Source organism: Vipera berus (genome assembly GCF_964194415.1).
Source record: "Vipera berus genome assembly, chromosome: 9".
NCBI classification, from domain to species: Eukaryota; Metazoa; Chordata; class Lepidosauria; order Squamata; family Viperidae; genus Vipera; species Vipera berus.
This window is the reverse complement of record NC_138212.1, coordinates 12096924-12123687: the sequence shown is the minus strand read 5'-3', so window position 1 is coordinate 12123687 and position 26764 is coordinate 12096924. Positions and strand designations below refer to the sequence as shown.

Sequence of the window (26764 nt, the reverse complement as noted above, 5' to 3'; positions counted from 1 at the left end):
ATGCTTGGCAAGTGACTCATATTTATGAAGGTTGCAGTGTCCAGAGGTCATGCAATCCCCTTTTGCAAAATCAATGGAGAAGCCTGATTCACTGTAACAAGTGTTTTACTAACAACTGTCTCACTTAGCAACAGAAATTTTGGGCTCAATTGTGGTCGTAAGTCAAGGACTTCCTGTATTTGATGACTTCAATCTATATGTAGTAAAAGCTGTTACTATATTATAGGCTGTTAAAAATCTTATCTCTGGTGAGTAAATAAATACAAGTTGCAAGATCTAACTTTTGTTGTTCGTAGTGCAATGTGGGGATTGTCTGAAAGTGACAAATTGATCAGGTGCCTCAGGCTGCACAGACAATCTGGTCTTTCCAGCTCTACCTGAACTTGCCCGGGCTTTAATCTGAGACACCTTGCATGCAGCTATTTCTCACTAGGCTTCAACAGAGACTATGATTTCATAACATAAATGAAATGCATGGAAAAGCTGCCTTTTAATGGACAAAAACTCCCAGAGAAATCGGCCTGAAATAACCCTTGTTTTTTTTTTAATAAATGGCTAAAAAAGCCAACACATTCCTATGGCTTCACAGAAGAACGGATTGCATCTTATAAGATCACTTTTACATTCTACTTATCTCCTGGCAGTACAATGGTGCAGCTAACCGTATCAGACATTACGCTGAGGCTGTGGACATAGCAGGATTCATTTCTGTGCCTTCTTTTGTAAATTGGTCGATGGTAGTGGAAGTTTAGATCTAGGCATTCAAATCTCAGTGACTAAATATTTTGGGCCATTCAGCATTACCTCGTATAAGCCTTGTTATTAAATACACCAGGGCTTCTCAACCTTGTCCATTTTAAGATGTGTGGACTTCAACTCCCAGAATCCCCCTACCTGCTTTGCAAACAGACATCAGGTATTTTTTTCTTTAAAAAAGGACAACCCTAATATGAGGACAGTCTTGTTTTTGCTAAAGCTTCTTCTTCATCCTCATCCAAGCACATAAAACACAAACTCTGTAAAGGTAACTTATCATAACATCTAAACTCAGCGTCCCCAAAAGCCAGGATTTGTAAAATTTACTTCCATCTTGCAGTCCTGCGCGGAAAGAACATAACAAAATTCTGTATTTGGATCTCAGAAAGAATTAGGCTGTTTTTTGGGTTGCCCATTTATAGCAAGGCAGGAATCCTGGATTTTTGTTACATGGGAATAGGGTCAATACTTCAAAACATCACAATTTTTTTAAAAAAAATGAGCCTGCTGCTCAAGTAAATATTTCCCTAAATTCCAAATGATAAATACAACCTTTGAAAAAAAAATGTTCCTCCACAAAAAACAGATTGAATACTCCTGTGTGAATGCCTCCTGCAATACTTATACAGGTACTCCTCAACTTACAACAGTTCATTTAATGACTGTTTGAAATTACAACAACACTGAAAAAGTGACTTATATCCGTTTTTCTGACCCTGGCAGCATTTTATTTTATTTTATTTTATTATTTTAATTCCATTTATATCCCGCCTTTCTCCGAAGACTCAGGGCGGCTTACAAGCTTAGCAGTAGCCTTCATTCTATGTATATGCCTGCTTGTTAGGGCTTTCACACACACCCCCAAGCGGCATTATTACAAAGTCAGCTTATTGCCCCCAACAATCTGGGTCCTCATTTTACCTACCTCGGAAGGATGGAAGGCTGAGTCAACCTTGAGCCTGGTGGGATGCGAACCTGCGCTAATTGCAGGCAGCTGGTGTTACTTAAGGAGGCATTAGCCCACTGCTCCACCAAGGCTCATGGCTCTCCTTATTAAAAGTAGTCTTGACTTACAAACGTTCATTTAGTGACTATTCAAAGTTATATGGCCCTAAAAAAAGAGACTTATGACTGTTTTCCACACTTACGATCGATCATTGCAGCATCCCCAGTGCTGCAATGATCAAAATTCAGACGCTTCGCAACTGACTCATATTTATGAGGATTGCTGTGCCTCTTGATCACTTTTTGCAACCTTCCGACAAGCTAAGTCAATGGGGAAGCCAAATTCACTTAACAAGCAGGTTACTAACTGAACTGCAGTGATCCACTCAGTGACTGTGGCAAGAAAGGTTGTAAAACAGGGCAAAACTCACTTAACCAACCAACTTGCTTAGCAGTGGATATTTGGGGCTCAGCTGGACTCTCTGTATACATCTAAAGCCAAGCTTCGTTTTCCTTCTAAGTTGGAGTCTTCACTCATAAACAAATCCAGTCAAATAAACATGCAAAGGTTTCTTTATCCAGGTGACAAGCCTCGTCACCTTTATCCTCATCTCTGGCTCCACAAAAAGGCCGTTTCCATTTGCCTTAGAACAGCACGGCAAGACTAGCGTAGCTCCATTCTTTGACTTCATTAGAAATACGACTTGATTCCAACAACTAGCAACCTGCCACAGGGTAGTCCTTGACTTACGGCCACAATTGAGTCCAAAATTTCTGTTGTTGTGCTAGGCAGTTACTGAGCATCGCCCCATTTTATAACCTTTCTTGCTACGGTTAAGCGAATCACTGCAGTTGTTCAATGAATCATGGGTCATTAAGCGAATTTGGATTCCCCCATTGAGCTTGTCAGAAGCCAGCTGGGAAGTTTACAAATGGTGATCACATGACCCAGTGCAATGGTCATAAATACACGGCCTTTGCCAAGTGCCTAAATTCTGATCACGTGAACATGGGGATGCAACGGTCGTTAAGTATGAAAACCGGTCATAAGTCACTTTTCCCAGTGCTGTTGTAGCTTCGAATGGTCACCAAACAAATGGCTCTTAAGTCCAGGGCCCCCTGTAGTTGCCAAACGTGTGCACATGCATGACAGATTAAATTGAGAGAAGGGGGGGCCATATAATTTGCTATAAACTATTCTGGTTTTAATCCAAAGCTGGTTATGCTTCTAAAAACAAACAAATGTATACTTGCTATTTGTAGGCACGGATAAAGACCTATCACCAAGATACCAGTTGCCCAACAACTGGTCATTATCCATCATTTACTCACAACCTGTAATTTATGGCGGTACTTTAGATCTCCTTTGTAATCCTGAGCCTGGAAACTCACATTCCTTTCTAATTACCCTAAAGACAGTTTCAGCACTTGGAAGTGCAACTGCAGCCTATGGAGTAGAGATGTTCTTGACTTACAACCATTTGCTCACTGACTGTTCAAAGTAACAATGGCACTGAAAAAAAATGACTTAGTATCAGGGGTCCCCAACCCCTGGTCCGTGAACCAGCATCAGGACGAGGCATGCCAGAAAATGGTCTGCACAAAGCCCCATCCGCAGGATGCAGGCAGTACACAAAACCATGCCCACTCCGGTCCACAGAAAAAACTCTCTCCATGGAACTGGTCCCTGGTGCTCAAAAAGGTTGGGGACCTCTTGACTTATATGACCGCTTTTCATACTTACAAACATTGCAGCATCCCCATGGTCATGTGATCCAAATTTGGACTCTTGGCAACTGTCTGTTTGTGATGGTTGTAGTGTCCCGGGGTCATGTGATCCCCTTTTGCGACCTTCTGACGAGCAAAGTCAATGGGGAAGCCAGATTCACTTAACCACCGTGTGACTAACTTAACTGCACTGGCTCACTTGACAACTGTGGCAAGAAAGGTCGTAAACTGGGGCAAAACTCGCCTAGCCGTCTTGTTTAGCAACAGACATTTGGGGCTCAGTCGTAATCGCAGATCGAGGACTCCCTGTATAGTCGTCATATGGAGAATTTACCTAATCTTTGTAAATCCTTCTGAAATGCAGAACCTAACTGCAGATTGAGTAAAGGATTTTATACCCCACAAATTAGCTGCTTGATATTCATTTAAAGAACTTTTTTTAAAAAAAAACAACAACCCTACATTTCAATTCAATGGACTAAGAAAACACACACGTTGGATAAAACTTTTGCTGCGACATTCAAGGTCATGTACATGCTGCATGCTTTAAAAGAAAAATGGCGGATACATTCAGCCATGTGATAAGTCCACCTTGGTTTGGTTAAGAGCCAAAGTTGGTATGAATGTCCTGTTTGTGCCCTTATAGGACACAGCGAGCTGCAGAGGTCCATATATCCTCAACCTTAATTGAATGTCTTAACCAGTGCTTTTTTTGTAAAAAAAAAAAAAGGTGCCGGAACTCACACATGTCATACAGCCCACCTTGCCTACCCTACAAGGTTCCATCCAAAAAAGGTGCCGGAACTCCGTTCTGAGCGTTCTATGAGAAAAAAAGCCCTGGTCTTAACCATTCTCCAGATGATGGGTTGGCTTTTATTACTTTTGATCTTGAGTCCCAGTTGTATTATGATGATGTAAGGTGTTGTGTTTTAACCTGATTGTATTTATTTTCATTCCCAATTACAAACTAGGGAGTTGTATGCTGCTCAGAATCAGCCGACGAGAGTGACTTATAAGCTCCGTAAGCAAGCAAGCAAATTAATAAATAAAAGGATTCCCCAGAAAGGAGGCCATATTGAGATTCATCTGCAGCATGCCATAAAATATTTGACATTATTGTTCTGAAATGACTTAAGATAAAAAGCCCAAATAAAGAGACCTACCAAGGAAAAATCTCAAAACATTAATTAGAAATTTTAAAACAATTTTTTGCTTTTTTATGGTTGTTTTCCAAGCTCAAGTGACCAAAAGTATTGGAAATGTTTAAAAACCGGAACAATAGTAATAGCAGTAGTGCTATTTCTATGTGCCCCAAATACTGCATCTTATCCAGGCTACCTTTTGCAATCTCATGAGATGAAGAATAGTGGATTTAAATTAAAAAATAAAATTGGCAAATATGGAGTGGCAAATATGGATAAGGCAAAAAAAAATGTGTGAAGGTATTAAATATGAATTTGACAAGACAATTATTTATATCTAATTATCCTACAAATCTTCTCTATGAAATTCTAATAGACACATAGAGATCAAAGAAAAGTGCACAGATTATAGTACTGTACTTTTTAAGGACACAGCATTTGTTATTTGACAGGTTTGATTTGACTACACCTCTCCCCCACTCTCCCCTCCCCCATATTATGATGTGTTTTGATATGAAATTTTGGGGGAGGGAGGGTGTCAAGTCAACCTTAAGTCATGCTCTGCTAGTTTTTTTTAAGCACATATTTAACCAGGAAATCCTCAAAACGTTAGTCGTGTAAGTTAGTCACTACAGCACCAACAAGAAACATCTACCACAATATATAGTAGGCCAAGAGTTAAAAACACTGGCCTATAAATATGGAAAGAGCTAATTCATGTCACTTGTTAACATCAAGTAGATCTTCAAACTTGGCCCTTTTATGACTTGTGGACTTGAACTCCCAGAATTCCTCAGCCAGGCATGCCTGGCTGAGGAATTCTGGGAGTTTAAGTCCACAAGTCATAAAAGGGCCAAGTTTGAAGACCCCTGAAGTAGATGATTTGGTGTTAAGACAATAGCAGAGCAGCAACTTCCAAGGCTGCCAGCAGATTGAAAAGTGCTACCGGTACCGCTTAGGCTGATTAAGGCTGCACTTTTTCCTCATCATGCTATCTAGGAGCACTAAAACACTCACCTACCCACTAAATACTAAGGCCAAGAAGTGATGCTCAACAGGATCTCACGTTTATTATTGAGAAGTGATTAATGGTGAAAGAAAGGCATCACCCATTCCTCATTGGCTTAACAAGAAAACTGAAGAAACATTCACTACACAGTTTACAATATTTTTTTTTCTTCCCAAATTAATTTTCCTGTAAACAAACAAGTTTTTACCACTGTTCTCAGCCTTCAAATCAAATCAAGCCAGACTTAATCTGTAATCCATATAATGCACAAGAACAGAACATTTCTTAGGACTCTTCGTATTTCACTTTTGAGAGAGAGAAAAATGAACCACCCCCTCAGACATGACCTCGTAGACAAATCTCATTCAAATCTTCTAGGCATAAAAAAAAACATCAGAGTTCTTCATAAAATTCCTCTTCCAGTCCATGGGGGGGAAAAAAGTTACTCATTCCACTTTCCATGGTGGACGTCCAAAAGAAAGTCACAACTCGGGTTTTCCAAGTGCAAATATAAAAAAAAATCAGGAGGAAGAGGGGCTTCAGAAGGCCAGGAAACCAGGTAAGCGGCAGATTTAAAAATCAGAAGGGGGGGGAGAAATGGGCATATGCCACTTGCGGACTTTAAAATCCGATAACATAGTAAAAAGACAAACAAAAGAAGAAACAAAAACCCCAAAGCTTATGCTCTGAAATTACAACCAAAGCAAAAAAAAAAGGGGGGGGGAGAGAGAGTTTTTCACTTCTACTCTACCTAGAAGGGGTTTTTTTGTTTCTGAAGTCCTATGTCTCTTGTGAAATTTCAGTACTTTTTTTTTTAAACTGTACGTTTATAAGAGTTTGTATGGAGTCAATGAAATAAGTCCTAATTCTTTCTGGTGTAGTCTTTCTTCCTTTTGAAAGATATCCGAGATGCATCATCTCTGTTGCAGTCTCTGTGAAAAGGGCCAGCAGTTTATTTGACGCGGCCTTGACGTTCCTGTAGGAAACAACAGAAGAAAAGAGAGATTGTTAGTGGATAGCAGTTACTGAAATGGATTACAGTGCCACAAGATTACATGGAGGCATTTTTCCATATTCTTAACTTCTTAATAAAATACCTGCTTTTTGCCAATTTTCATACCTAAAACATACAGCAGCGATGGCGAACCTTTTAGAGACCGAGTGCCCAAACTACAACCCAAAACCCACTTATGTATCATCGGGTGCCGGGTGGGCGTGGCCCGTTGGGTGGGCGTGGCCAGTGCTTTTTTTTGTAAAAGAAAAAGGTGCTGGAACTCATACATGTCATACAACCCGCCTTGCCTATCCTACAAGGTTCCATACAAAAAAGGTGCCGGAACTCCGTTCTGAGCGTTCTATGAGAAAAAAAAGCCCTGGGCGTGGCCCATTGGGTGGGCATGGCTGCGGTGGTAACGGCAGACTGGTTGGAACTAAAAAAGTTCAATCAATCAATTCCAACTTTGCGAGATCTTTTTTTTTCCTGTGAGAAGTTGAAATTGATTGAACTTTTTTTTCTTTTTTTTTTTTGCACACGGCGGCAGAGCCCTAAAATGAAAAGGTTTTATAAAACCCAGCTGAAGGCCTAGGACTGGGGCGACGGTGCGCGTGCCCACAGAAAGGGCTCTGTGTGCCACCTCTGGCACGCGTGCCATAGGTTCGCCACCACGGACATACAGCTTTTGAAACAAAGTGTGTTACTAAAAAAAGCCTTTCATTTATGCCTCCTCCCAGCATATTTCAATTCTTTGAAATCTCATGCAGATGCTTTGCATACGTTTAACTAACCATACATTAATTTTTCCACAGTTATAAGAGTAAAAACTGCAGTATAAATTAGTACACTACCCCATGGTTTTGCTCACAATTACAAATGCCACTTTGCAATGTGGAAAAGGTCAATAAGCGTCTGTTGCATTGTTTGCTATCTATCCACATTCCAAGACATAATATGCATAGGCAAATGATCACTTCTTCGGAAGATACGTTTGTTCAAATAACACACTGGTAAGATTTCTCCTAAAAGAAGCTATTTCAGGAGAAGGAACTGCGGCTCTAAAAACAGTCTGTAAATCTGTCTGGTTTCTCTGAAATTTCTTTTTCCCACCAAAAGTATATTGGCATATTATGCAAGGTTAGGGTTTCCTCTCTAGAAATTCTAACTTCATAACTCTTGAGATTCTGTAGGCAACCTTGGACAAAACAAATTTTAACCTCTGCCACAAGAAATGGGTGCGGGAAAGAATAATCTGCTTTCAGAAGCGACGGAACAGAAAACATTCTAGTACAATCAAAGGCAGCAACTATAATTGTATTATTTGGTGATGGTAACTCTGAAAGAGGGCTTAATCTATACAAACTATTGCTCCTGCTCATCAGAGATACACTTTTGCTCCACATTTGCTTATTCTGTGGCAAATAACAGAAGGCAGAAAGATCAGCTTCTACTGACTTATGTCTGAGACAGGAAGCCATGTTCATAGTCTAAAGATCAAGGCTAGTGGCACTCGCTAACAAGTACAAGCAAATCTAGTAGCTATTCAAGCACAACCAATCCTTTCTAAGCTATTCAGAACATTGTGTCAGTTGGTTATCACACACTGGTATCAAGATTGGGATGGAAGCAATGCAAATACTGTCCTCACATACAGCTGAAGGAACAAAGATAAGATTCAGTGTATAGAAGTTTCAGGAAATTAAATGCAGGCAACAATATTCAATTGTTGAATATTCTGTTGGCAAAGTTTATCTACTGATCTGTTTGGTCAATGCTGTCATAAAGAATATTTTGGCTACAAATTCTGGAGATGGATAAACTGAACCATAGACCGAGTGACACTGAATCACCTGCTAGCCACCCCCAGGCTTTGGACTACAGTCTTTTATCAATGACTGCTGGCCACGATGGCTGAAATCTACGGGAGTGACAGCAAAAACTATAAGGAAGCTGCTCGGGTTGCTTATCCTGACCTAAAGAGTTAAACCACCTAGGACCGTGGTGGCGAAACTATGGCACACGTGCCACAGGTGGCACGCAGAGCCCTCTCTGTGGGCACGCGCGCCCTCGCCACAGTCCTAGGCCTTCAGATGGGTTTTATAAAACCTTTTCACTTTAGGCCTCTGCTCCCGTGTGCAAAAAAAAAAAAAGGTTCAATCAATTCCAACCCTACAGGAAGAAAAAAGATTTCGCAAAGTTGGAATTGATTGAACTTTTTAGTCCCACCCAGTCTGCCGTTACCAACGCAGCCACGCCCACCCAATGGGCCATGCCCACCCGGCACCGGATGACACATAAGTGGGTTTTGGGTTGCACTTTGAGCACTTGGGTCTCTAAAAGGTTCGCCATCACTGGCCTAGGAAACACATCTAAGAGCCATCCAACAATCCATATTTCTTTTACCTTGAGCTGCTAACAGGTGGTTGTATCTGTTTTGAAACCATCTCCTTTGGTTATCAAATTAGAGATCGCTGCTAAAACATCTGAATGTCTTAAATATAATTTATTCTTGCCTCTCCCCCCGCCCTTCTCAAAATAGGGTCTTAAGATCTGTTTAGACTAAAGGTAAATGTTCCCCCGCACATGTGTGCTAGTCGTTTCCGACTCTAGGGGCCGGTGCTCATCTCCGTTTCATAGCCGAAGAGCCAGCGCTTGTCCGAGGACGTCTCCGTGGTCATGTGGCCGGCATGACTAGACGCCAAAGGCGCACGGAACGCTGTTACCTTCCCACCGGAGTGGTCCCTATTATTCTACTTGCATTTTTACGTGCTTTCGAACTGCTAGGTTGGCAGAAGCTGGGACGAGTAACAGGCAACCTTGGAAATTTTTAAGACCTGTGGACTTCCAACTCCCAGAATTTCCCCACAGGTCTTAAAGTTGCCCAGGCTGGATCTGGTTTAAAACCTGATCTATCTTTCTTAGAACCAAGTCAACTGTCTCCTAGACATTTTTTCCTTTTCTCTCACCGTTCCCCGTTTCTCCCCCTTTGGTACTGTACATCCTTTTTGACTGAAAGCCTACAGGTAGGGATTGCCTTTCATTATTTGGTAAATTGCACTAGGCATCCTTTAAAACTTAGGGATGAATTTATTTAGAGCATTTATATCCTGTACTTCAATCAGAAAGGTTCCAATGCAGCTTATAAATCAATAAAACTAGAAATTCCAACCAGCAAGTTTAAAGTCTGAAATGACACAACAGATAGAAGATAAATTAATGAAGGAATACTAAAATGACATTTCTTATTACAAGGATCTTAGTCTGCTAGAGTTCACAGGGATAGCTATGAGGGAGGAAATAAAACCCAATGTACAAAAATAGATAAGCACTTTACTTGTAGAAGCAAGTGTCTTTGAATGCAGTTTAATATGCCTAACTATGTCTTGTTTCTTATGTGATAACGCATTTATTTCACAAGGCAATCTCTGCTTTTTGATGTTTTATTAATATTGTTTGGTGTTTTATATATTACAGTTTTAAACACTAATTTATTCCAGGTAAGCCATACTGTACTGAAAAACGTGAAGGAAAAGCCAGCCAAATAAAATTAATCCCCACAGTAAAGAACTATTTTCTGTTTGTCTTTTTAAAAAAGGACAACTTGGAGTAATACTTGTAATGCTTCCTTACCCTAATCCAGCCTTTCTCAACTGGGATTTTGTGAGGGATTGCGATTAAAACCAAACCAAATCAGCCAACACTGTATTTTAAATTTTGTGCACTCCACAATACCACAAATCACAACCCAACTGCCTCCCTGCCAATGTGCTGTTGTTGCAAAACAACAGCACATTGTACTGATTAGACATGAATTGTATTATAAACTGTTCATTTATTTTAATTTTTATGCAGGGATTCCCTGAGACTTGAAAATTATTTCAAGATTCCTTCAGGGTAAAAAGTTGCCCTATATCTATTCTATTCTATACAGATCCTGTCCTTTGCCAGTGAAAAACAGGGTCTAATGTCTTATTCCATACCTTTCATCTGATTAGTAGACAGGGTGACGGTCACAACATTTTTTTTAAACATAATCTACTTATATCACAATGTTTTACTCCAATTTAAGTTTTTGCAATCTGAAAGAGTTTAACAATACTCCTTATGCATGTATTCCAGTTCTGGTCACCTGGGGATAAGCTCACTGCTTCTGAGAAGTATTTGTTTACCAGTCATCATTTAATGCAAGATTACTGGAAAACACACAAAGGAAAAGTAAAATGCCATATAATACAATGCTACTGACATAACTTTATGCAGGGTTCTGTGAAAGGAAGGACACAGCTTTGACTTTTATAATAACCAGCATTTTGGGTTTTATATGAAATGAATCAGCATACATTACAGCAAGAAAGGCCAATAATCAGATGAGATATTAATCCAAGAATTGATTTTTATGCACAACCATGAAATCTGAGAGGCAGTCTCTCATATTTAATACAAAATCTCCACCCATTTTATTCAACTTTGTTTTAATACAAAATTGTAAATGCAATAACTCGATGAAGGATATGTTACCAGGAGAAGCTCTTGAAAATTAGGGTACAAATTCAAAGATATAATTTGAATGTCTTGCAAGTCACAGTACAGTCAGTATAGCAGTGGTTCCCAACATTTCTGGCATCAGGGACTGGTTTTGGAAGGGGTGAAGGATTTTTTCGTGCACAATCTAGATCCAAATGAAGCTTCACTCGTTCACCAGCTGCTTATACAGCCCAGGTCCTAACAGGTCACAGACCGGGACCGGTCCACAGCCCAGGGGGTTGGGGACCCCTGCAGTATAGCATTTTTCTGTTATGGCAAAACCTGAATCCATATATAAAGTACAGCTAAGACTGGGGCATGAAAACATTTTTTAGGTTTGCAGACTCATATCAACATTCTGACTCCATTTCTGATTAAACACCCACTTAGCCATGGATCCCAGAATGGAACAAACTATAGCTAAGCAGCGAAGCATTGTAAACTGATTGGCTGTAAATTATCTGATGAAGCTACTTGCTTCCACAAGACAGGCCTCCATGTTTTCCCCAAAACACCCAATTTCAGATGTACTGTAAGCCTGAAATGAACAATCTAAGACAGGTAAAGGTGCCTGTGGAAAATAAGGGAATATCCACCATGCTGTCTTGTACCAAAGAAAAGTGCTTTCCACTTTTCCAGTGCCTATATATGAACATAATTCAAAGATAATTTTAATCCTCACCCAGGCCTTTGGTGAGATGAGAATTAAACCCTTCATTTTATCGTATCTGGTCTCTTACACTTGCCATCTTTTAGTATTATTTTTATGTTTTATTGATTTCATTGTAGTTTGATTGTTGTAAGCCTCCCCCCACCCCCGTTGAGTCAGGTGGCATACAACCTGAATGATTAATAACTTAATCTAACACATGGTCTTTAAAAACTTTAAGAGTTTTCTTCACCATACCTAGTTATTTATCTTATTTGCTTTTCATTCTGTGGCCTAGTTTTTTGCCCATTAGGCATTCTAGGCAGAATGATGTCTGAACTGTTCTTCAGAGGTAGCCTAAAATCTAGAAACACACAGAACCTTCCAGGTATTTTTTTCTTATTAAGAGCCTTTATATAGTATCCCAACATATGACTTTTCTATGTATCTTAAGCAGCACTTTAGATGCCCACAAGTACATCCCAAAATAAACAGGCTCATTTCAGTCAAAGAACAGCTACAGGTTGAAAGCTCAAAGGTTTTTTGCCTCATGGCTCTCCTTATTACAAGTAGTCTCAACTTACAACAGTTTGCTTAGTGATTGTTCGAAGTTATATGGCACTTATGTTTTCCACATTTACAACCGTTGCAGCATCCCCAGGGTCACGTGACCAAAATTCAGATGCTTGGCAACTGACTCATGTTTATGACGGCTGCAGTGTCCTGGAGCAAGTGATTATCTTTTGCAAACGTTTGACAAGCAAAGTCAATGGGGAAGCCAGATTCACTTAACTGCAGTGATTCACTTAACAAATGGGGCAAGAAAGGTCATAAAATGGGGCAACAAATGTCTCACTTAGCAACAGACATTCTGGACTCAATTGTGGCTGTAAGCTGAGGACTACCTGTATTTCAACACAAGAACGAACCTGGGACTGCTATTCTATTCAAAAATGAAATTAAAATATCACGAATAAGTGCATGGAACACTCTTTTAATGTCAACCATATTAAACTATTCCAAAAGGAAAGGATAGAGACTTCCTGTTCTTCATACTTAGCCTGGCAATTATTGTTGACTTCAGTTAATTTGATTTACATTACCCAAGTGTGTTTTGTCCAGAAAGGCAAATGAAAAGCAGACTGCAATCATCAGGCAAATTCTTAAAGCTCAGATATGTGCTTTGTTGATGCAGTTCAGAATATTAGGAAAATATATGCATTACAGCCCTACATAAGATATTACATCTATAATTGATGAGCTGGGTAAATTATTAGTAGCCATTTTAACACTAGCAGAAGCGCCAGCATACACTAGAGTAGACAATTTATTTTTGCCATTAAGCAACATAAAATATTTTACACAGAAACATTTATAATACTTTAATGCAAACAGAAAAATTGCTTTATTCAAAACTTGGACAATTTGCAGCATTCACTGGAATAATATTATTCAATCAGTGTTTTCATTTTAAGGTTGCAGTTCTGGGTTCTATCTTATTGATAGGATGTTACAGTTTCAAGATACTGTAATGCATCCAGAGAGACTTGGAAATACAGTTTCTGCAGTATCACAGTGTTATAGTTACACAGGAAGAGTTACACAGTAACAAGTAATTATCAAACCAATGAAACAGTGTAACCCTCCCCTTTTTTTAAAAAAAAAGAAGAAGCTGTACTAGTAGTCAAATTTAAAAAATGGAAGCTTCAAAGAGTACAAATAGATACTCTCTTAACATTATTCTGCAAGGGTGAGAACAACCAGTCTTAGAAATAGCATTTTATATGCTACAGGACAGAGACATTAATAAATGCTTCTGTCCAGCAAACCTAAAGGCCAACTCCTATTAGTCTTGGATTCTTATGGGTATGTGTCATCCAAAACTGGCATGCTGAAGATCAAATACAAATCCTATATAAGAGACTGTGAGAAACAGTTCATTCTATAGGGAGTACTGTTAGCTTATTCAAGTTGTTTAGAAAATGTCATGGGATACACATACGTTGTTTCTGAGGTCTCTCAATTCCAGCTAGAAAGAGCAGCTTATGGACCTTTTCAGTTTTAACCTTTAAATATAAAATCACTTAATAAAATACTTTAAGATAAAAAAAATACTTTTTCAGGGGGGGAGGAGAGTGCCTTTACATCAGTGTCGACTCCCAGACAGGTCCCTACAATTTTCTTGGCAAGATTTTGAAAGTGGTTTGCATTGTCTCCTTCCTAGGGCTGAGTGTGTGTGTAACTGGCCCAAGATCACCTGTCTGGCTTGGTGCCTAAGGTAGGACTAGAATTCACAGTCTCCTGGTTTCTCACCTGGCGCCTTAACTATTACACCAAACTGGCTGCCTATCAAAAATGGTCAAGCACATCCAAGTAATATATTTCTGCTGACCTGCTATTTTTCATGCCTGCATTTTCTTTACTACTTTGAATCTCCATGATGAATTTTAACATTAATTTTTGCTTCTTCCAGATGCTTTGTTGACATGGTTACCCTAAAATATTATGCCTATATGTTTTCACATTTCTGGGTCTTACAAATGATCGTATTTTTTTCATTTAGAGACTATGGTTGCCTACATTAATCTTTCCATGCCCACAGCCACAACTGTAATTACGATGTGACAGCATAAATCCTACCCACTATAAGAAAACATGTATTTCAGCATAAACAAGCGGAACAAAAAAAAGACCATACCTATGATTGTACAATGTACTGTTATATTAGAAAAATCAGTATGTTAAGTTAATGGTTTAGATACCAAGAATTACATAAAGGTAAAGGTTCCCCCGCATATGCATGCTAGTTGTTTCCGACTCTAGGGGCCGGTGCTCATCTCCGTTTCCAAGCCGAAGAGCCAGCGCTTGTCCGAGGACGTCTCCGTGGTCATGTGGCCGGCATGACTAGATGCCAAAGGCGCACGGAACGCTGTTACCTTCCCACCGGAGTGGTCCCTATTTTTCTACTTGCATTTTTACGTGCTTTCGAACTGCTAGGTTGGCAGAAGCTGGGACGAGTAACAGGCGCTCACTCTGTTACGCGGCACTCGGGATTCGACCCGCCAAACTGACAACCTTCTGATCGACAAGCTCAACGTCATTTTCATGTACAATAGTCTCATGTCAAAGGACACTTAAAAAAAACAAAACCTTGTAAGCAAGTTGAGAGGGTCACTAATAACTAAAGCAGTGGTTCTCAACCTTTTCTTCACCATGGAACACCCCCCCACACACACACACACATACTTTAAATACCTTTTGTGGTCATGGACTATGGCCATGGTCGACCAAGACTTAACTCAAAATTTAAACGATAACCTTTCTTCAAGACTTCATAGACCCCTGTGACGACATTGTGCCCCCCCTCCAGGGATGAGAACCACTGAACTAGAGTATATCTTTAGCAATTTTTAGGGTACATCGGTGGTACACTATCAATTCCTCATCAGTTAGTGCACGGGTCGGCAACCTGCGGCTCCGGAGCCGCATGCGGCTCTTTGAGCCGTCTCCTGCGGCTCCCAGCCGCCCGGTGCGCGCGCATCTCTTCGAACGGGCAGTGGTGCGCGCGCACCTCTCCAAATGGAGAGTGGCACCGCCCGTTTGGAGAGGTGCGCGCGCACCTCCCCGAATGGGCGAAGGTGCGCGCGCACCTCCCCAAACCTTTGGAGAGGTGCGCGCGTACCTCCGCGCGAACGGGTCGCGGCGTCGCTCTTTGAGGACGCTGCCGCGGCCCGTCTGCAAAGCTGCCGAAAGCGGCAGCTTTGCAGACGGGCCACGGCAGCTTCCTCAAAGAGCGATGCCACGGCCCGTTCCGAGAGGTGCGCGCGCACCTCCCCGAATGGGCGGAGCTGCGCGCGCACCTCCCCAAACCTTTGGAGAGGTGCGCGCGTACCTCCACGTGAACGGGCCGTGGCGTCGCTCTTTGAGGAAGCTGCCGCGGCCCGTCTGCAAAGCTGCCGAAAGCGGCAGCTTTGCAGACGGGCCGTCGCCGTCGGGCAACCGGGAACCGGTTCCATCTCACTTTTAAAAAAAATGGCAACCGCGTGCGTCCGCGCATGCGCAAAAAAACGTTTGCGCATGCGCAAAACGGTTTTTTTGCGCATGCGCGTGCATGGACACACGCGCGCGGCTCCCAGTTTTTTTAATTTGTGATGGAACCAGTTCCCGGTGGCTCTTTTCCTTTTTTAGGTTGCCGACCCCTGAGTTAGTGCCTCAAGAAAAAATAATAATTGCAGAATGCAAAGCTGATCTTATTCCTTAAGTTAAAATAAACCATGACACTATAAACAAGAGGAATCATGCCAAAGATATTGATTGAAAAGCATTTCCACCCATAATTCAGTTTACAAACAATATGCACTATTATCCAGGGCATCTCATGGAGAATGGGAAAAAGCCTACTTGCTACCACTATATGCTTAAATCTAATGCTCTTTCATACTACACAAACTCACTACAATTTGGCTAGAGCAGATTCCAGTTTAAATACCTTTGCCACAAGTTATACTTAATGATGACCTCTGCAAATCTACTTGGGTATTGATGTTCACAATTTACTCGATCTTAGACAGTAACATCCAGCCTCCCTTTTATTTCTCTTCCCTGACTGCTCAACATTACCTTTTTCACATTTTCCTCCTCTTCCTGGCGTTTCTCATAGTGTGAGAAGTCATCAAAGATGGAAGTGGTGTGCTTGTAAGTAGCAATGATTTTCAGCACCTGTTTAGCCTTTTCCAGAGGCACCTCCTGAGTGTCCCTGGAGTTGGTCACTGGTTTATTCTCATTGTTCTCTAAGCGAATGTGCCGCAGTTGGCTGTTGGGAACGTCCTTCACAAAAATCCACCTGACATCAAATCGCCCCTTCCATTTGTCCTGGGACCACACGCCAGCGCACGTATTGTAGTCCACAGCAGATTTCATTTCTGCCACTCCACAGAAATGACCACTGCCGTTGACACTGAATAGTAAGTAAACAGGACCTTTTCCATTCATGGACCGATAAGCAGCATCCAGTCTCTTATTACCGTGCTCTGTACTGCACCAGATGTTATATTTAATGGAACGATGGATATCGTCTTCAGAATAGCTCTTGATAATAAAGACCCTCCCATGTTTTGGGTTCCAGTCAAAATCCTTTGGGTTGTAGTTGTTGATAGATCTCAACTTCTCCAAGACAGGGTGTGGCTCCAAAGGCGCAGACCCAGATGTGGTTTGAGACTGTCCTACTGCATTACCATCAACTCCATTTTGGCCAAACCCATTTCCACGGTTACGAGGCGCAATCCAACGGGCAGGCTGAGCTGCCTGTTGCTGAACTGGCAACTGAGTTGGTTGGGATGTTGCAGGTGGCAGAGGTTGTGACTGTTGTCCTGCTGAAGGCTGCATTGCTGGCGGACTATTATTCATCTGTTGACCCATTGGTTGGGGAGATATTTGGGTTGGTGGCTGACCAATATTCTGAACTAAAGCCTGGGAAGGGGGTTTTGCCACTGGTCCTTTATTATCCCAAGTTCCAATGTCCATATTGTGTTTAATGGGTGGTGGTGGAAGACTTGAACCTGCAATCCCATTCTTGGTCTTCAGCTTGGGCTGTTGCTTTGCAGGTTTGCTTGCAATATCCGCCCAGGATGTTGGTTTGGGAGGAGCAATAGTAGCTGGGGGCAAGCTATTAGAAGTTCCAATATTACTGGCAATAGACCCACTGCCAACAGCAGAGCCAACAACTTTGGGGACATTGCTTGCTACATCAGTGCTGCCTAGTTTCAAGGCTGCCATTCCTTGGTCTATGGTATTCATGCCAGGTGCCTTGTTCAAGGTGTCATTGGCAAACGCTGACTGTCCATCAATCATTGCTCCACCCAATGAACTTGGTGCATAAGCATAGTTGCTACTGTATCCTGAACTTTGAGTTGATTGCCCCTGAGAACTGTTATTTCCCCAAGCAGAGAAGTCAATTCCACTGGGGAAAAAATTAAAGCCATGCTGTCCCAGAAATGGTGTACTGCCAAGGGCCCCTGGCTGTCCAAACATGGCATCTGGGAGAAAATGAGGCTCTCCATTGCTTAGCTGTCCATAAGAAGTCAAATAGGGCATGGGTGGATCGCCCCCAGTAGACCAAGCAGCTTCGCCCAAGGAGTAGGAAAATCCAATGGATGGGCTGTAGTAATTCGGCATGTAAGAATCGGACATGGCAGTATATGCGTTGTTCTGGAAGAAAAAAGCAAGAACTAAAGAGTTAGACTGAACAATACATGCTACAGCACAAAAACTAAATTAAATATGTAGATCATTCTTCCATGTTACCGTTCAAGCCAAAATTATGCTTTAGAATGCAGGACTATATGAAAAAGCGAGATATTATTTTAGTGCATCAGAGAAAAATGGGGCCATCCTACTTCTTATGCAAACCCCAAAAATAAATTCACTTTTGCCACTAAACACCATCTAATGTGTGTGGGGGTTGTACTTTTTAATCTAGGTAGCCCTTTACTGAGGTATAGCTCGATAATGAAACACACAGGAAGATGAACTACAAGTAATGCTAGCTTGCTTCCTTTAAAAAAAAACAGCTTGTAAGAGGACTAAAAAAATAACTTAAATATTGTTTATTTAAGTGGTTTATGGAGAAAGGAATTCCACACATCACCTTAAAGTAATAATAGTAATGCAAATTAAAACAGCACCTAAGTGAAATCTTGGACTTTGTTTTACAAGCCAATGAATACACAAAAGAAGATAAAGAAATTTTTTTTCACCTATTGTATTTCAATACCAAATTTCTTAGCAACAGAATATTATATCTTTCCAACCAAACCACTGGCAATATCCCATGTGTGTTTTGAATGGAATAACTGGCACCAAAGGGAAGGCAATCACTGACTACAGGATTTCTATCATTTCATTCTGTAATTCCACCACTAAAACCTTTAAATTTCTCATGTATGTTAGCTCAGAATTCAAAATACAAAAAAAAAAATCAGTGGCAACTCTTCACTATCAACAGCTTCAGATAACAGTAAGGCAATCTTCTGTTTACAGTACTCAAGTGTAGGTATAAATAGCATAATAAATATAAGACTAGAAATAAACCAAACAACTGAAGAGTTACTGTTTCCCCAAAAATAAGACCCGACCTTTTTTCCCCCCTCCAAAATAGGCACCAGGTCTTATTTTCCGGGGGAGGGGGGGTGTTTTCCACTCACCTCCGGCACCAACAGCTCCACCCAACCGGCCCACTTCTTCTGGGACTGAAGGAGCAGCTTCATTCTGCAGCTGAGAATAGACCTCCAGCCTGCATTTTGCAGTCAAAGGCCTTTCCGGAAGGCCACTGCAACCGAGAACCAAGCTATGGATTCAATCCATAGCTCGGTTCTCGGCTGCAGTGGCCTTGCAGAAAGGCCTCTGATTGTGAAATGAAGGCCTGGAGACACTACAGAAGACGTGTGTGGGCAAGGAGAGGCCTGGCTGATTTTTAGGTGTGTGCCTTGCCCCAAAACTAAGGCTTATTTTTTGGGGTAGGGCTTATATTAGGCCCACACCCCAAAATCAAGCTAGGGCTTATTTTCAGGGCCGGTCTTACTTTCGGGGAAAGTCATATTGCTTAAAGGAATTTTATTACTTTAAGGGAACATTTAGGTCTGTTTAAAGAAGTCTATGCTGATCAGCAACTGCCTACAATTGCTCTAAAATGATGCCTAGGAATGACAACACCGAGATTTGTCCCACCTTCATTCAACTGAGTATTTAAGAATGATAACAGCAACAGAGAAATATAATTCCATAATTATATTTGTTATATGACCATTAACTGAACCCCAAACATCAGATGACTGAATATAATTCATGTCTAATGTTAGGCCAAGGTTTTAATTTGTTAACATTTATTTATAAATCATTGTGTCTGAAGTGCACTTTAAAACAAAATAACTTCCTAAAGGTCCAACTGCTTTAATAACAAAGAGATTAAACAAGCATATCAGAGTTTTAAAGGTGTTAAACAGAGGGGTAACACTGAGCATGGTACTGTACTCACATAAAAATGTTCTAAATATTCATTGAAATTACTTGGAAATGGACTTTGCCATTAACTGCGCAGGTTAGGAATATATCCTGTTGCAGCAAGTGTGTGATAAGTAACATGTCTAAAACATCCCCTACTCACCACTTAAAGGATTTTCTAGAATGACTCAATGTCTCATAAAGTTTTCTGACGACTGAAGTAATGACAAAGCTCAAATGCATGAGTATTTTTTATCAAAATCAGATTAACATTGCAGACTATTCTTGCCTATGTTTAACCAGTGATATTCCAATTTGCAACAGGAAATTAAAAGGTTAATAGGTTGCATCCTTTCCTAGTAAAAACAATCTGCAGAGATAGTGCTCTGCTGTCACTGCTAGGAATAAACTATGACAAAACAGCAACAAAATAGCCTACAAATTAATGGTTAATCAACTTGTATGCGTTTAGATCCCTAGCTTAGGACCCATCTTTTAAATAGAGCTTATTCTATATAAACTTAAAACTTGGGCATGTTGACATTTACAGGTCTGTTCTTGTTTTTTAGATATTTGGAAGGAGGGAAGTCATTCCCATCAACAGCAAGGATATAATTACAAGAGTACAATTGCAAGTTCAACTCATGTGCACCTTTTTATAATTGACAAGTAGCCAAGAAACTGGGCAATGAAAATGCTTATTGTAGTTCACATTAGCTATCTCCTAAGCTGGAGTTTTAATGTACAGTTTTCTGTGAAGTTCCCAGAATAAAATATTGCTACTGTTTCTCAGCTTAAAGTTGATACCTCTCCTTTATGATTTTATAACTTGAAAGTTCATCTACAATTTTGTAGTTCGCTTTCCTTACAAGACCTCTCAGAAACTGCACAATTACAATATATACTTAGCTGCAGACCTAAGAATATTTTACAACAGCATTCCTCCAGCCTTCCAGTATGTTCACACTACAAATCCTATTCTCCAATTGTTCGCCATGAGCAATGACCATGTACTGGGCACTAGAACCCAACACCATGCAGAAATTCCTAGGATCCCCTTCCAAATGATGGAATTCTTGGCCCCCAAACCTCTGCAAAAGTTTGTGCACAGAAAAATATCTGTGACTTAGTAAACAAAGAAAATGAATTTAGAGCTTAAAAACTAGAAATCTGACTCTAGCTTCTCGACACTTAACCAGCTAAAAGGTTGTTTAGAACAATGACAAGTAGGTAAAAAGAACATTTATTTTGACTCAGTCTTGATTATTGAAGACTAAAAGACATTTCCATGAAATTTTCTTGGCAACCACACACACAAAAAATGCTATTATGATTTTGGGGGATATTTTTTCAACTTCCACATTTAGTTTACAGCTTATATTTCCTAGCTCTTCTAGCTGAACACTAACAAGACTCATCCCTATTTAGCTTTTGGGGATCAGCCAAGATCAGCCATGTAAGAGAACACATTCTACATATAGTTTACTAGCTCTCAACCTCTATGTAATGTTAGACCGTACTAGATGTATGGTCTAGTAAGATCCAAAGCTAATTAAGGTACTTTTCAATCTAACAATTTCAATCATATCCACAATTCATTTTTATAAATTAACAGTTTATTTCAGTACAAGGTGAACTATAAGCCACCTAGAGATGCCTTTAGGAGAGATGGGCAGCATATAGGTTTAATAAATAACATACATGGAATAGAGTTGGTCAGCTTATTTTAAATGTACTTACTCAGAAATTCAGACAATTCTGTACAAAATTATTTCTTAATGTATTAAAGTTGGTCCCACTGAAGAGGCTTAAAAGATTTATAAAGTGTAGGACACTGTTATAAGCTGCTAGCAAGCATTAACAGTTAATTAGTAAATGAACTGAGTATAAATTATGAAAGCAGAGAAATAAACAGAATTCTAGATGGCATGAGAAAAAGGGCAGAATAAAAGCAAAGAACATCATGAAACAAATAAGTACATTTTTTAACACTCACCGGTCTGGCCTGAGGACTCAAGTAAGGTTCAATATCATCATCATTTAAGCTGTCTTTCTGATGCACTGATCCATTTTGCACTAAAAACAAATGTTTTAACAAGGTTACTCAATTCTGATATTAATGTTCAATAATTTAAGAGATATAAAATTGAAGAACCTTTTGTCAGAAATTGAACGTTTAAGATTAGCTATTACTGCTCAAGGATAAGAGAATACACTCACTTCTCATAGTATCCATCTGTTTCATTGGGGATTAGTGGTAGGTAGTGAGGTTAAATCTTGCAAATATATAGTCTTTGTAAATAGTTCCAATGTATTTTACTAAACACTACAGCACACCTGGAAATTGGGTGGTATACAAATTAAATAAGTAAAAACATCATGTAATGTGACAAACACCCCCCCCCCATCTGAGACTTGAAGGGAAGCTTTAGTTGACTAACATATACAGGCGTGTGGGGAGGAGGGAATAAAGCCTATCATCCAATATATAGTGGGCTGTCATGCAGAAGGCAATGTCAACACCTTCCTGCTGCACCAAGAGTCAGGATTATCATTAATTAGATGGAAATTACAGAAAAATAAATCAATCATGTTTACATGTTAATCATGGTTTAAGTATGATGTGAAACTTCTTCCCTCTATGGCATAAGGTGCTTCCTAAGAATAAGATATTTTTTTCAATAGAGCAATTAAAAGAGGAACATTTTTGTTGCTTCTTTTTCTACAAACAGAAGTTAACCATCTCTCAAAGATGTTGAGGACATCTCTATGCATCTGAGGAAGCCAGCTGCGGCTCAAACATGTTACATCTTTTAATAGAATTTGTTAGTCAAAAAAAGATGTTAGCGGATTCCTGACTTTTTTCAAGAATATTACAGCACATCCAGCACTAGATAAGAGTCAGACTGAATGACCTTCCAAGTTCCCTTCGTCTGGATTTTAAACTTTTGAACTCATAATGGAGTTTACAAGCACTTCCCCTTCTGACAATCTATGTCATATTTACAGGCATTTCAAGAAAAAAAAACCTGCATGGTTTTCAAGGAGTTTTAATTTGCTTGTGGAAGCCATAAACTGGGCCCTTGAGGCAGCTGACTTTGCAAACTACTCTCACTTCAGCCTTCAAAGGCTACATTTAAAGCTACACATGCTCATTAAAACAAGGAAGGAAAGTTAACTAATCTTATCTTTTACACCTTCGTATTTGTTTTTCATCTATTAATATCTGATCAGGCCATTTCTCTCCCTCCACCCTTTGGTTTGAAATACTGCAGATCAGCTACCTAGGTGCAATGATTAAGAACCAGTAGTTTTAAATCAAAAGCCAGTTTTTACTTTTAAAAGTCTGCCTGGAAGAGAGGCCCTCCCTTTTTGTATGCGCTTCACACCAAGCCATTCCTTATTTTATCACCCTTCTGCCAATATGGGTGGGTGGGTGGCCGAGCTGGAGAGAATAAAGAGGAATGGGGAGAGGGAGAGAGAGAGAGAGAGAGAGAAAAGAAAGAGAGAGAGAAAAGAAAGAGAGAGAGAGAAAGAAAGAGAGAGAAAGAGAGAGAAGAAAGAAAGAAAGAAAGAAAGAAAGAAAGAAAGAAAGAAAGAAAGAAAGAAAGAAAGAAAGAAAGAAAGAAAGAAAGAAAGAAAGAAAGAAAGAAATAAAGAAATTCATCTACCGGAATCAGCCACTGAATCCCCTTTATGAATGTTTCACGCATTCTGACTCAACTTTTACAGTAATCTACATCCTCCGGCAGCCCGATAAAAAAAAAGGACCTATTCACCGACTGCTTTGCCTTTTACAGACATTAAACTATCCTGGCCAACCAAGCTGGCCGTTTTCAGGGTGGCTGGCAGAAGGCACCTCCGCAGACAGGGCAGAGATTGGAAGCCTCCGATCCCACCTCTTGGCGGGGGTCTGGCTGTTTAGGGTAGCCCCCTCCTCCTCCCTAAGAGAGCGAGGCAGCCAGGCCCGCACACGGGAGAGAAAAGGGGCACCGCCATACGCTGGAAGTCGGAGCCGCCCGCCCGCCCTCCCTCTCCCGAGGCTCCCTCGGCAACCGCCGGCCCGGAGCCCCCCGCCGCGGCTGCGGCTTCCTCACCTTTGCTGCCTTGTCCCTTCGGTCTCTGGAGCGGAGACGACGACGCGGCGGCGTTGGCCAGAGCGAGGCAGGAAGAAAGGGGAAGAGGGAGAGAAGCGATAAGTCATGCGGCGGCGGCGGCAACAACAGGCCCGGCCGGGAAAGAAGGGAGGAGGGGAGGAAGAAGCCCCAGCCTAGGCCGCTCCGACCTGCCGGGGGGAGACGGCACGAAGCGAGCGAGGGAGGGAGGGAGGGAGGGAAGGAGGGCCGGGCCCGGCAGGGGTTTCTTTTGCGGAGGGAGGGAGGCGAGGGAAGTGGAGGCGCGAGCCTTTCTCCGTCCGTTTGGCCGCCCCCCTCCCCCCCGGCTAGGCCTGAAGCCGGGGCCTTTCCCAGCGTGGCGCCCCTCACGCCTGGGGCGCCGCTCTCTCCCGCCGCCGGCCTCCCTTCCTTGGCTTACCTGCTCCAAGAGGCTGCTGGCCGACATGGCTCTCCGTTCAGCGGCGAGGTTCCGAGGCGAGCTGCGCGGCGAGGCGAGGGGCGGGGGTGGCGGCAACCGCGGCGGCTTTGTCCGGGGAAGGAGGAGGAGGAGGAGCAGCAGCAGCAGCAGACACACCGCGCGGATCGCTCTCGGCTTCCTGGAGGACTCTGACTGGCTCGCCCCGCCCGCTGCTCCGCCCGCTCGGCTCGCGCTGCGTCGCCGCTCTAGCCGCTCGAGGGCTGCCCACAGCTCGCGCTCTATGGTGCTCGCCCGCCCCGCGCACGCGCGCGCGCGCGCGCACTCAGGCGCGGAGAGAAGGGAGGGGGCGAATGGGCGGGCGCGGCAGGCAAGCCGGCTCGGCTCGGCTCACCAGGCGACGGTCACGCGGCCGAAAGGCGAGAGGAGGCGCGCGCGCGCGCGCACGGCGAGAGAGCAGGCGCGAAGCCAGGCGGGGAAAAAAAAGGGGGGGGGGAAGGGGCGGGGGGAAGAGAGGGAGGCGGTGGCGGCAGCCGCAAGCAGCATTGGTGGGAAAAAAGCACGACGGGTAAAATGGCTGATGCGCTTGTGGGGTCTTGTAAGGGTGTTGGCAGCGCCCCCTTTGGGGAGGTTTGGAAACGCAGGCAAGAAAATGCCCAGGAGAAAAAAAAAGTTGTGAACGATGCCAGCGTCTCTTTTCGCGCGTACATGGCTTCTGTCGACACGCGTTCTGACTTGAATCTCGTGTGGGCGAGGGATCAGGAGAACTGATTGCAGTGATAAGGACTGTTCCTTCGACTGGGCTTACATCAGTGAGCCCTAATTCCCAACTTGCGTCTCCAAATCACCCCTATCTGAAGGACCCCCAAGTGGGGAAGACAGGGAAAAGTAACGTTCGCCTCGGAGTTGAGTTTAACGTTGATGGACAGTTTTCGTGGCAAGCTCAAAGTGTAAGTTGCAGTTTTCTCCCGCCTTTGCTGACTTCACCCTCTAGCCTACTACAGTCTTGGATTTCTCGGGTGAGCCCAGATCCATGTATAAACCAGGAAGAAACTGATTAAACCAGGAAGAAACTGGCTTGCCTGGCTCTCTTTATCTGCCAAAGTCGGCTGATGATTAGTTATGCATAATATGCTAAGCCATAATGGGTTTGGTTTGGTTTGTCAAGTTTTGGGATTCCAGTCACCGTGATTTGTAAAATATTGTTGGATTGGTACATGTTCTATGGTCTCCTGCTTGAATGGGGGATTGGACTAAAAGGCCTCCAAAGTCCCTTCCAATTTCATTATTCCGTTATTTCCTTCTATTTTCTCCACAAGACGCTTGTGGGATAGACTGGGTCGAGAGTGGTAGCCCTTACAGTCATCCAGTGTGCTTGTGATTGATGGCAGACTTGAATCTTGGTCTGTCTGATCCTACACACCTTCATCACAAATCACACCGGCTCTTATCATGTGCTTTAGAATAGATGCACCATCTCTTGAGTATAAAACTAGTGCATGAAAACCTGGACTTATTGAGTCAAATAAACACATAGTAATTAAACCATGTTAGTTCACATGTTGTACTGTGCTTTGAACACTGTATTGAAAAGTTACACTTAAATATTCTGAATGTTTTGAGTCATTACACAAATGGATCATTTTTAGCAAACAAAACCTTGTTGAGAAAAAGGGCATGTTCGTTTAGTAACCTTTTCTTTGAACTGGAATGGGCTGTTGGGTTTACAGCTGAGATCAGACACTTTTATTAACTGTGTTAACTAAAGAAGAATTAGGAACCAGCTTTGGACAAATGAAAAGTCCTAAGTTGTCAAGGATGGTTTGTAAATTTCTGCCGTTTTTCATCTTCGTAAGGAGACTGATCAGATCCATACCCTGTGCTTAACCATATTTTCATCGTGCTTTGTTAAATAACCCACCTTTGTTAGAGTTCATGCCTTGCACTAAAGCAAAAAGAGATCAAATTGAGCCTCAGCACAATGGGTTGAAGATCCTTCTCCCACCAAACCTATCACCTATTTTTTATTCCTCTTTTTTGCTTTTGATGGAGAAGACTGAAGCTCCAATAGGCTGTACTACTTTCTTTAGCTTTAGGTGTGAAAGGTGCACCATCCACTTCACACAAGAAAGCGAACATAGGTGGTGTAGAACAGTATTTTTCAACGTTGGAACTTTAAGACACGTGGACCTCAACTCCCAGAATTCCCCAGCCAGGAACAAACACTCCTGTGGACCAGCCAGGGACCATCCTCTTTTCAAGAGACTCCATTTCAACATTTGGTAGGAGTTCCCCTTTGGTTTTCTTGTGTATATGTGACCTCAGTTTCCCAAAGAAGCTGAGGAAAATGATTTCACTTTGACATGATCAAAAACAGACTGACTTTTCTGGTTCTCTTTACTACGGCATTAACATTCTTTTAAAAAATAGCGAGTCTTAAATTATATTCCACTGACTTTTGACTGGTTTTAATGACCCAAAGAAGAATA

At 41.8% G+C, this 26764-nt stretch overlaps 1 protein-coding gene across 1 annotated transcript; it reads right to left on the bottom strand.

The window, feature by feature from the left end:
• Window positions 1-5622: 5622 nt before the first annotated feature.
• Window positions 5623-24571, bottom strand: YTHDF2 (YTH N6-methyladenosine RNA binding protein F2). The gene is made up of 5 exons (XM_081334917.1): window positions 24279-24571; window positions 23843-23867; window positions 21742-21821; window positions 16368-17954; window positions 5623-6556 (listed from the first exon to the last, which is right to left on the bottom strand). Exons 1-5 carry the CDS (start codon window positions 24303-24305, stop codon window positions 6533-6535), a joined length of 1743 nt encoding a protein of 580 aa, XP_081191043.1. The 5' UTR covers window positions 24306-24571; the 3' UTR covers window positions 5623-6532.
• Between the last annotated feature and the right edge of the window lie 2193 nt (window positions 24572-26764).